Here is a 12783-nt window from a genome sequence, read left to right as displayed (position 1 = left end):
AATTTTAAATTAAAAGATTTTAAATTTAGTATTAAATTGTATACAAGTGCCTGACTCATAGAAGCCTGTTCTATTGGTGCATCTACAGCTTTGTTTGCCTCATGGCAGATGGTGAAGGAAATTGTTTGCAATTCTGGACATGATGAGTTGAGAGCTCCAGCCACCTTAAGCCCAACCCAGCAGGTCATCATTCAGCTGGAAACCACAGTGTGAAGTAAGCTCTTCTCCGCATTAAGAAAATTAAAACTAAAGACATTTTAAAATACAATTATAAGCAAATTACTCAAATGTATTAAAGTCTTTAAACACAAAGTGATAGTAACCCAAAGTAACAGTAGGTTTATACATTTTAAAAGAGCTAATGTGCTTCAGGATTTTCTGAAGTGCTAGAAATACTCTGAAAAGGAATATGCAACTATTTTCTGAACAGTTTCATTTCTAAGTGTTTACACATTACTAAAAGTGCTACTTCTGATTTGCATATTGTACAACTGTAATGTTCAGTAATCTAGTTTACCTTCCACAGCGCACAGTACTGTTATGTTGGGCATAACACCTCAGATATAAACAAATCACACTTTTAAAGAAGTGACTGATACAGAAGCATAAACCAAACAGGTCAAGGAGTGATGAATGTTTACTTTACGAAGTAAAAACAACTGATGCAAATACATCTGTGCCTTAAAAATATTACTGTAATTAAGAATTTTCATTTTATTGTTATTGGATTAGTGTAAAAATACAAGAAAACAAAAAATTCCAGTGGAAATGTACATAAAATTGTATTTATTTTCATAAATAAAAAGGTAACTCATTATACAAACCACACTCAGCAGAAGCAGAACATTAGCGATCATGGCCTGGTATGGAAGACAGGCAGTAGTTAATACCAACAACTCATTATAGCCTACATGCAATTCCTTTCCCTTTGGCAATTCCCCAAAAGTGCCAATACCACTTCAAAAGGCATTACGTACAGTGGGATATATTTGTCATTAACTTGGTGAGCCAAGAGGGTATTAATTATCTGATCATGCCAATGTTGACAATTATGGACTTAAATACCAGTACTATTTACTGAATTTCATAGAAGTAGTGAGCATAATTATGTCTTCATTTTATACAAGCCTTGATGTGCAAACTTAGTAACCAGCACCTAAGATAAACAGAGGCAGAGAGTACAGAGTGAGCTAACATCAATTACTGTCAAAGTTTTGTTACTATGTGGCAAATACACAGGAATTTGTAGTAAGGAACACATGAAACAGTGAAATTTAATAAAATATTCTATAGACCGCAAATTAAAAAAAAGTCTGTTCAGTTATTATGCCCAACTACAGCTTCAAATATTGAATCTTATACCAAAAACAGTAACTAGCAATTCCATATAGTTAAAAACCTGATTCTACATAGCTTTTTCGAAGGAGTGTATAGTATAATCATTTATTTGAACACAATCTTGATAAAGATAGGTATAATCTATTAATGATTCATAATGATTTATTTATTCCTATTTCAACACTTTATGTAGATTTTATGAATTTCTCATGATTTATCTATGTACGTGCTTAGTACATTGCTTGGTACATAGGAAACCCTCAGCCAGACTAGTACTATTCCTATTAAGTGAACCAATTTGACATTTACAAATAGGAAAATTATTCAAGACCTAGGAGACTATCAATAGAAGATAAACCTACAGACATGAGACTTTTGTTAAGAGTATGCATCCACTATTTTCCATGTTTTTGTATGTACCAAACTGTTTCAAATACTACAACTTATATCTTTACAACTTTTACTAACCCTTCTTTAACAAAGAAGTAGTTTAATTCAGGACAGCCTATCTCATTCAAGTTTCAAGTTTTTCTCTTTATCGCCTGCAATATTTGTTTTCTTTTCCTCAAAAAAAAAATTCCACTCTTCCTATGTGCCCTAACATAGGAACACTAATCACAGTTACAAAGTTCTACCCTCTAAGTAAAAAACCCATTAGAAAAGATATTTGTAAAAATCACTGTACGGTCATTGAGACTGAATGAAGTACAGGACTACTAGAATATAAATGACAGGTTCTGGTATGTATAAGGAATCTGGTGTGAAGAGTTTTAAAATTATTATTGTGGTACTAGGTTTTGAACTCAGGGTCTCTAAGTGCTTATCATTTAGGCTATGCTTCAGGGAAGTGTGATTTTTGTACCTACCAGAGAAAATAAATTACAGAATGTAACAAGTCTGTGCTACAATTATTAGAGAGGATGAAACAACTGTTTCTATTCAAAAGAAAACAGTTCTTCTGGTATCAAGTATAAAGGAAAATAAATGTTTTTGAGAAGCCAGAAACCACCAGAGTTCAGAAATTACACAACCCTTACATTTACTCTTGAGAGGCACAATTCAATCTTTCATGTCATCCTTATTAAAAAGCAATGTCCAGAGACAAAGCATGGTATATTTCTACATTTAAAAAACCAAGAATAATCTGAAAGCTAATTCCTTCTGAATTTAATAATTATTCTATAGTTGTCAGATGTATCATTTCAAGAAATAGGAACTGAAGTTCTGTGGTATATCTTATCTGCAAGCAGAAATTCTAGTGTATGCTGCATTTAGGAGATATAGCACCCAGTATCCTTCTGAGGTTTGATGTCTGGTTCTTTCACTGGCTTCACTTCTTCTTCTGGCTTAGGTTTGGCCTAGGCAGAGAGAAAACACAGTGTAAATACACAACTTGAGATCAGGGACACACACACTATACCATTTCCACTTTAGACTTTTAAAAGGTGATATACTAAATGACACAACACTAACATTAACCATGCTATTCCCAAAGCTACCTACAAATTCATTTGAAGATACAGATGATGTTATCACTACAGACAAAAACCCACACTGAGGCAAAAGTCAAGCTAATGGTACTCCAAGTCAGTCTTTTGATAAACTGAGTGATGAATCCATGCTTTTACAACCCCAAGGTTTGGAAGTAACTTATGATAGGGATAGGCTATCTTTTAGGGTATTATTTCAGACGCAGAAGAGGATATAAAAATGGTGTTAATAAGGAATAATGGTTTTACTATAGGAAAGAAATTTATATATTTATAAACGCAATTCTAGAGGTGAAAGGACAGTTGCAAAATAATTCCCAATCCTTTTGTTACAGACCCCTAGAATTTTGGTAGTTAAACCTGAAAATATCCACTTAAGCTACTAGTTAGTTGATTTAAAACACCCAGATGTACTTAGATATAAATGCATAAAAGCATTATTTTACTCCTGGAGGATTCCTGGCATGCTGAAATTAGATCAAATCTTCAAATACCCAGCAATGCTCAAAGTAGAATATCGCTATAGAAACAGACATGATCTTCTCTCCCACACTATTCTTTTTTTTTTGGGGGGGGGTCCGGTTGTGGGGCTGGAACTCTGGGCCTGGGCGCTGTCCCTCAGCATTTCAGCTCATAGCTAGCACTCTACCACTTGAGCCACAGTGCCACTTCCGGCTTTTTTCTTATGTGGTGCTGAGGAATCGAACCCAGGGCCTCAAGCATGCAAGGCAAGTGCTCTACCACTGAGCCACCTTCCCAGCCCTCCCACACTATTCTTAAAGGCATTGTCAAGTTGTAAAAACGTGAGAAAATATGTTGAAAACAAAGGAGAAAATCAGAAGACACTGAAGGACTAGACTGTCTCTCCAAGAGTTCTCAAACAGATAATATTAAATGCTTCAATTAGCTCATTTAACATACCAAATAGTTACCTACTTAAAAAATGTATCAAAATGCTAACTCTGAACTCTCTTTTTAAACCTTTGTGAAGGAAAAACCCAGGTTTCATACACTGTCATCCTTGGGTCTCTTGGTAAGATCAAATGCTGCCATCGTTTCTGGTGTCCAGTGAGGACTCATAGGAGGAAATTCGAAAGGTACAGGCTCTACCAGTCCATAATTTGCTTTGAGTTCCAGCTGTGGAGCGTCTGTTGGAATTTTCTGAAAGTAACTGCAAGAAGCAATTGAAATAGTGGTTCATTCATTTATTCAGTACTTGAGTGCATAATGTTTGAAGCTTAAATTAATACTGAGTAATGGGTTCTCTGTCTGGTATAGCTTATAGATGAGGTGAGAAAGTCAAGAAGCCCTCTGGATTACCATGTAAAGAAGCTATTGTGATCTTCTGCTAGGACTATCCTAGACATATACTAATAATTACTAATAAGGGAAACCATGGAGCCTATGTTTCTTTAGGTCTGCCTTACTTCAATTAATATATTTTTTCCCATGACTTTTTATTTCCTTACAAATGGGGTGACGTCATTCTTTCTGATGGAAGAATAGAATTCCACTGTGTTATATATATCATATTTTCTTGATCCATTCATTTACTGAGAGGCATCTGAGTTAGTTCCATATCTTAGCTACGGTAATAATGCTGCAATGAACATAGTTGTGCTGGTAGATATAGTGTAGCCTTGGTTGTGATTATTTGGTACATATCACCATATAAAATGATGCTAACAGAAATGAACTCCAAGAAATGGAAACAAGAAGTTTGTTTTTTTTTTAAAATGTATTATATGAAGTTATTTCTTTTTTCATTCATTTTGTCCCTCTTTGGTTTATCTCTTTTTGTCACTTTTTTATTTTATTTCCATGTGTCTTGTATATATGTTTATCTAATTTAGGGGGAAAAAGGGGAATAACAAAATGGTGACCCAAAGGTAAAGGTAAACCAATGCAACAGTGATACTCACAAGACACTATGTTGGAAATGAACTTCACAACTTAGGGGGAAGAGAAATCGGGGGTAGGGAAAGTGGGAGAAAACAAGGGAGGGGGTAACACTATTCAAGAAAAAATGTACTATTACCTTACTTATGTAACTGTAACCCCTCTGTATATCACTTTTACAATAAAATTAAACTTTAAAAAAAGAAAAAAGAAGCTGTTATGAATGTGAAGTGTCATGGGAACACAAAGAAGGCATATGGGGGGGAAGGGGAGAGAGGAGCCTCAGAGAGTAATGAACGCTAAACTAGACCAGTTCAAGGAAGGGCCAATTCAGCATGACCAATGCAGCACATGAGGGAAGGATGCAGAGATAAAAGCAGGGCCAAGACTGATTCTACCAATCTACAAAGGCAGTGGCCTACAGTTCCAACAAGGGTTTGATAACAGAAAGCTGCCTAAAAGTACTAGAAGCGATAAGAAAATTATTTTTCTTGCTTGTGGGTAGCTGAAAGAAATGAATATGCAAAGGGAGATGAGAAGTGATAAATGGAAAAAAGGAACAGGGAAACAAAAAAAACACTAGTATATCATGGGAGGTCAAGAAAGGTATACTAAAAACTCAGGTTTCAATCTTAGAATTTTTCTATGTTATCATTATGTATAGAATAAAAGTTGGACCACATATACTTGAACTGTATCACTAATGTAAAGAAAAAACTAACACCAACCTAATATGTAATATAAGAAAAAACTTCTGGGAATACAACCAGTAGAAATTATGATATTAAACTACTAATACATAGTGGATACTATCATTAGTATTAAAGATGAAGCTGTACACACATGAATCCATTTTCTCTCTGACACTTTTCTAGGGTGTTCTTCACTTGGTTCCCAAGCTTCCTGAAGAACAAGTGTCCAGAAGGTCTGACTGTTGGTCCAGGTCCTTTGGTTTCTCCATAATCCTTGCACAGTGCTTCTGCCTTGGCATATACTGTTCATGAAAGGGATCCAAACAATCCAATAATATGTAAACATTGCTTATTTTTACTTAAAAAGCTGTAAATCAGCTGACATAACTTCTGTTGCAATGCCAATAATAATGCTCTTAGTGGAAGCTGGCATTTTCCAGACTCCAGGCTTCAAACTTTTTTCTTTCCTCCCCATTGCCTTGCTACAGGTACCCATTCCCTTTTGTGAACTCAGTCAAAATGTATTTATTTCCCTTCACGATAAAATGTTTACTTTTTAAAAAGGAGTTAAAATTCAAAGCAGAAACTCACATTTTTCTGCTTCTTGGAGAGACCTGATTGCTTCACCACACTTATCACTAGCCAGCAAAGTCTGCCCATGATAACAGTAAGCCTGGCAAAAGAAAAACATTTGTATTTAATCTTTCTCTACACTTGTGTCAGAAGTACCTTTAGTTACTGTATGAATACAAGTATAATCCCGTATATCTTGCTTCTTCAGTAAGTAACCATTTTCCCTTCTCTGCTCATATAAAAGGACTTATATCCTACTTTACCTTCTAACCATGTTCTCAGAGCAAATGAAAAAAACTTGAATTTTTTTAAATCAGAAAATAGCAAATAAAGGGTTTTTCTTGTTTTTGTAGTGTTTGTTTTTTTTTAGACAGAGTCTGGCTCTGTAGTCCAAACTCACTTTGAACTAATGATCTTTCTGCCTTAACCTCCTAACTTCAAGATTACAGATCTGTATTACCAAGGTCCTTGTTAGGCCTGTAACCTGTACCTTGCTGGGCAAAGACTGGAGATAGATATAAAATCCTAAAAATTGGCTCTTTAAATGTCTACATAAACACAGAAATTGTATATAGGTAATATCTTTGAAAACTTATTATAAAGTGTAAGAAATAAATTTAAATGGAAAAAAGGGATTTTCAGTCTCTCACCTGATGCAATCAGTAAACCAAGTTTGGTAGGCATAATAAACTGGTAAGTAACTTCTAAGATGGTACATACCAACTGTTCTTCTCCCATGTAGATGTTACTCTGCATGGTATTGCCTTATGATAAGAATTAGTAAATGTCTTTAACACTGAACACAATTGAGAAAATTCTTGTTGATAGGTCAAAGGTTCTAGCCTGAAAGTGGACTCCAAATAAAACAGCAATTCCAGTCTATAATCTGCATCATCTCTTTCTACTCATGTTAATTCACAATGGCTCCAGTGTCAGTGAACACTTAGTGAGAACTAGGGAGCAGTCTGTCAGATGAGAGGCTGGTACTACAGGGGCTGGAGAGACAGCAAACTATATTGTCTTCAATGTTATTAATACTCACATAAGCTGTGTAGAAACACATTTTCAAGTGAAGATATTTTCTCCATTTAGCAGAATATGCAGGCTCCAAACTGGATAAAGTATGATCTAAAGTTACATTTTAAAAAGCAAAATATAATTTCGCCCTGATTCACTAGGTTTTTAGTACATTTGTTCTGCTGATAAAAGCAAAGTACCATCAAGTACAAATTCAAGCATTTATACATTTGGAAAACCCACCAAAACCCTTTATTTAAAGGTATGTATTTTTCCATAACTATGTTTTAAGCTGCAAAGATTAAATTCCATGGTATAGCTACTGGTTACTGTAACTCTGAGTTGAAGATGGTAACAAATTAGCTACTATTTTTATTGTCTCTCTTCAAAAATTTATGTAATATAACCATGTAAAGGGCAATACAGACACTCAAGTCAGATGGAGGAGTCTCACCTCCTTTACTCCTGCCATCACTGAATCTTTATCTTGTATTAACAAAAGAATATACTCACTCTCTCACATATACATAAATATATATCTAAAAATCCCTTAAATCTAGTTCATCCTCTCCACTTCCTCCTCCATTGTTATTTGTCAAAGTTTTCACCATTTCCTCCAAAAGGTGTAACAATTTTTTATTTAAGTGCTGAGTCAGCAGCTCATTCTTTTATGTAGCAAGCCCATCCTTCATACTACAAACATAGGGACAAAACTATTCACTCACTTTTGTTTTTGAATGGATCCTGAATACCAAGCATCTATGGGATCAAGGTGAAACTAACAAACCATATGACTTATGATCTGATCTCACACATGTGAACTTTCCTAGCATTTTCTTTCATTCATCCTGTATTTCAGCTATGCACATAGCTGTCTCAAGGACCCAGAATATGCTCAATTCTTTATCTCTGTACATGACATCCTATTCCCACAAACTGAAAGTTCCTAAGTAACTTGAAACTTTTATTTATGTTTTAAGAAGTTATCTCCCTTCAGAAGTTATCTTCCTTCAGAAAGACTTCTTGAGCATGCCAACATTGTTCAGGTTCTTACTTTGCTGATACAACAATAACTTGTTTCAAGTGATTAGGAGCTTGTCTCCTTTCCTAGACTGTGAATTTATTCTACTTCTCTCAGCATGTAAAACATATCCAAAATAGAAATGTAGGTATGTCTCCTAAATCAGTGTATAACAGCTAATGAGTGAGTCAGCTCCCACCTGGCAGCTTTGAGTTGCTATGTTAGATCTTTAGTTTCATTTCTTGTCAAAATAAATAGTTACAAAGACCAAAAACAATTTTAAAAGCAAAAGGACTAAATAATCATTAGCTGTAACTGATTACAAGAACAGCATTGTTTCTTCCACTGGAAATTATATAACATTAACTGTTAACAGCTCTAATCCTTTAACAAGATCAATAATGAAGATATTATTGCAGTTTTGTAAATACTGAAAAAAAAAATCTGAGAACCTTTTGATGGTTCCCTTTTCAGAGCAAATAAATCTGAGAATCTAAAGACTAAAGTCTATCAGCAGAATTCTATGCTTACCAGCTTTTTGATAGAAACTGGCTGTTTCATATGCCAGTGCAGCAATCAATCCAGGAGTGTGCTTGAGTTCAATTGCTCGGGCAATTGTTACTATGACCAACAATAGGAAAGCGTATATAATTAATTTCATTTGCATTCACCGTAAGTTCAATTACAATAGCAACAGACAATCTGACAAGGTTTTCTTGAGATTTTCATACAGTTTCAAGTTTTAATATTACAAGTTATAGAAAACATAAGCATAAATAGAAAATATTTGACTCTGGTTCTGATACAAGTTCTTTAAATAAATCACCTGTTAATTATTAGCTAATCAGAGAATTACTACAAAACAGAATTCAAGAAAAATAATTTCATAGCTGAGAGTAGAGTTTGAAATAAAGAAAATCAAAAGCTTAGGTTTCTTTTTTTTTGGTCTGGTTGTGGGGCCTGAACTCTGGGCCTGGGCGCTATCCTTCAGCTCTTCAGCTCAAGGCTAGCGCTCTACCACTTGAGCCACAACGCCACTTCCGGCTTTTTTTTCTTTTTGCTTATGTGGTGCTGAGGAATTGAACCTGGGGCCTTATGCATGCAAGGCAAGCGCTCTACCACTGAGCCACTTTCCCAGCCCAAAAGCTCAGGTTTCTTTGTTACTCTCACATAGGTTTGACTGATTCCCGCCATTAAAAGATTTTAGCAGAGCGCCAGTGGCTCATGCCTATGATCCCAGCTACTCAGACAACTGAAATCTTTCCCGGGCAATAAAGTCTGTGAGAATATGATCTCCAATTAACCACCAAAAAGCTGTAAGTGAAGCCTTATCTCAAGTGGTAGAGTACTAGTCTTGTGCAGACAATGCTCAAGAATAATGCCTATGCCCTGCATTCCAGCTCCTGGATAAGCACAAAAATAAAAATAAAAACAAAAAAAAGACTTTTAGGTAAGTTAGGCACTAGAAGCAGAAAAAGAACGAGCAAGGTAAGAGTTAGAGCTTTTTTGCTGGCAGAAGTGGCTTGGAATCAAAATCTTCTCTTAAAGAGCCAATAAACTGGGTGCCAGTGGCTCATACCTTAATCCTAGGTGTGAGGCTAGGATTAAGGAAAGGAGGCTACCCCAGCCTAGGCAGGAAAATCTGAGATTCTTCTAATTACCATCAAAAAGCCAGAAGTGGAACTGTGGCTTAAGTGGCAGAGCACTAGCCTTCATCGAAAAAGTTAGAGGTTCAAGCCCAGTACCCACACAAAAACAAACAAAAAGAGTCAATGAACAGGAAGGACATCTCCAGCAAAGAATGAAAGTGAAGAGTATACATAAAATTACTCTTTACTATAAATTTCTTAAAAACTGACACTCAAGAAAATTGTGATTAAAAAAATAATTAAATCAGTCAAGATTTTCTTTTTTTTAATACTTTTTTATTGCAAAAATACTGTACAGAGGGGTTACAGTTACTTGAGCAAGGTAGAGTACATTTCCTATCAAGCATTGTTACCTCCTCCTTTGCTTTTCCCCTACCCTCCAAAATATTCTTTAAAAAAGAAAACCATCTGGGCGTCAGTGGCTCACGCCTGATGATCGCAGTTCAAGCCAGCCCAGGCAGGAAAATCTGTGAGACTCTAATCTCCAATACACCACCAGAAAACTGGAAGTGGTGGCGTGGTTCAACTGTTAGAATGCTAGCCTTGAGCTGAAGAACTGAAGGACAGTGCCCAGACCCAGAGTTTAAGCCCCAAAATGGGTAAAACAAATAAATAATAATAAAAAAGAAAAACCAATCTTAAAATGTTTAAGATACCTTCTTGAGCTTCAGCTTGGCACTGGATAATGTAAGCTTCTATGAGTCGGGTCTCTAAATCCCTTCCCTTTTCTACAGGTGTGATCAGTTTTGGTATATGACTTTCCTGAGAAACAGAAAAAGCAAATTTTGTTTTAATCCAGTTTTTAGAAACAATGAAGGGAAAAATTATGAGATATTTTTTGGGAACTTATCAGAAATTTAGGATACAAACAAAAATTGTATAAAATGTGAGCAATAACATAAGGAGTTTTAGACTAAAAGTTAGCTCTTATTAGAATAAGAAATCCTTGGCTGGTGCTGAGGATTATCTCTGCACTGGAAATAAAAGAAAAAGAAAACCTCAGGCCAGGCATGTAATACACACCTGTAATCCCTAGCACTCTCTGGAAGCAGAGGCAGAAAGATTTCAAGCTTCAGGCAAGACTGGGCTACTGAGCAAGACCCTATATTAACCCAAAAGAAAAGGAAAGCCTTGCTCCATCCCCTACTCTCATCCCTACTTGTAGGAGACCTCACCTAAAAACCTAGGCTCTAGTCTCCTGAGCACCACCAGAGTCCCTGCCTCTCTGTTTCTTTACCTCTACCTCCAAAATTGTTCTTCCATTGTAGGGTTTGAAATTCAGCAAATTCAAAATATCTTGTCATTGTATCCTTGCACCTGACTTGAAAACAAGGTGATGGGATTTCTGTGTTTTAATGTAAATAGGAAAATAAAGGATTTTCCATGTGTTACACACACACAAAAAAAAGAAATACAAGAAAAATTAATCATGATAGATTGCTTAGGCAAGACAACACAATGCAAACAAACCACATTTCCATCGCAGAAAATACTTAAGTGTTATAGTAACCAAAATTCCTTTTTACATGACAGCTTTGTTTATTCACATTAATAATTAAAGACATACTGAAAAACATAATTCTACACCTAATTCAGAACCACAGCTTTTTAATCACTGCAAAAGCATGTTATTTTATCATGGGGGAAAAAAACCCCTACTAGCCTTCATCTAATATAATACTCTTGGAAACTGCTGTGGAGAACAGTGAGAAATGACAGGAAGATTCATTTATAAGCTTTGTCTTCTCAGAAGGTAGAGAAAAAATAAGCACATTATCACAACTACAATTTTCTAGTGGAAAGTCGCTGCTTCTAAGATGTCAGCCTCCTGAGTAGTCAGGATTACACATGTAAGCCACTGGCACCCAATCCTAGTACTAGATTTTTAAATAATAAAATTATTCAGCCTTCCACACCCAAAGTAAGAATTATTTGTGTATTAAAGTATAAGATTACACACATATTTTTTACCTTTAAATGTTTAAAAATCCCAGCTGCAATTTTCAGGCTTCGATGGACTTCTTTGGCTTCATCTTCTGTTATGCTTAGAGACAGTGATTGGTTACATTACTTAGTAGAAGGTGAATCAAAAACCAGTAACTTGGGGCTGGGAAGGTGGCTCAGTGGTAGAGTGCTTGCCTAGCATGCATGAGGCCCTGGGTTCGATTCCTCAGCACCACATAAACAAGAAAGGCTGGAAGTGGTGCTATGGCTCTAGTGGTAAGAGCACTAGCCTTGAGCTGAAGAGCTGAGGGACAGCATTCAGGCCCAGAGTTCAAGCCCCACAACCGACAGAAGAGGAAAATAAACAACAACAAAAACCCAGTAACTTTTACACTATTACTAATACATAATTATCATTAAACAAAATTACTAATACATAATTATCATTAACCAAAATCACTTGTTTTTCCCTACTTGTTTTCTTTTGAAAAAAAATTTGACACTCAAAATATTGTACACAGCACTGCTAGGATTACAGGTGTGTGTGTGTGTATGTCTCTCTCTCTTTCTCTCTCTCTCTCCAAGGGCTTGAATTTAGGTCCTGGGTGCTGTCTGTGAGCTTTTTTGATCAAGGCCAGCACTCTACCACTTGAGCCACAGCTCCACTTCCAATATTTTTAGTAATTTATTGGAGATAAAAGTTTTTGTCCAGGCTAGTTTTGAACCATGATCCTCAGACTCAGCCTCCTGAGTAGCTAGTATTACAGACAGACAGGCATGAGCCACCAGTACCCTGCCATTACAATGTTTTTGGACAATTCTGCCATCTATTTTCTAAACTTTGTTTATACTATTTTATGTAGTCAAATATATATTCTATTTTTCTTGGTTTGTAGTTTTATTTAGAAAAACTCTGCATGGCAAAATTATTATAAATTTTCTGTCAACACTAGGCTATGTAATTCAAATACTTAAAAGATGACACAAGCTGTGGAAGTGGCACTGTGGCTCAAGTGGTAAAGTGCTAATCTTGAGCTGAAGAGCTCAGGGACAGCGCCCAGACCCAGAGTTCAAGCACCACGACGTACAAAAAAAAAAAAAAATAAGATTCAGAGGCACTGTTTCCAATATACTGCCCCCCATACCAAAAAAAAAAAAAA

At 35.8% G+C, this 12783-nt stretch overlaps 1 protein-coding gene across 1 annotated transcript in view; it reads right to left on the bottom strand.

Annotated features, from left to right (window-relative positions):
• Positions 1-757: 757 nt before the first annotated feature.
• The window catches only part of Brox (BRO1 domain and CAAX motif containing), a 20397-nt gene continuing 8371 nt past the window's right edge, over positions 758-12783 (bottom strand). Inside the window, exons 6-13 of the mRNA XM_013015262.1 lie at positions 11651-11723; positions 10336-10441; positions 8562-8651; positions 7035-7120; positions 6011-6092; positions 5571-5721; positions 3840-3999; positions 758-2696 (exon numbers count right to left, since the gene is read on the bottom strand). Of these exons, the coding sequence (XP_012870716.1) occupies positions 2610-2696; positions 3840-3999; positions 5571-5721; positions 6011-6092; positions 7035-7120; positions 8562-8651; positions 10336-10441; positions 11651-11723 (835 nt within the window). The 3' untranslated portion in view covers positions 758-2609. The remainder of the gene's footprint in view (positions 2697-3839; positions 4000-5570; positions 5722-6010; positions 6093-7034; positions 7121-8561; positions 8652-10335; positions 10442-11650; positions 11724-12783) is intronic.

This window comes from Dipodomys ordii, unplaced genomic scaffold (assembly GCF_000151885.1).
Source record: "Dipodomys ordii isolate 6190 unplaced genomic scaffold, Dord_2.0 Scaffold26, whole genome shotgun sequence".
Lineage (NCBI taxonomy): Eukaryota > Metazoa > Chordata > Mammalia > Rodentia > Heteromyidae > Dipodomys > Dipodomys ordii.
This window is presented reverse-complemented; position numbering and strand designations above follow the sequence as displayed.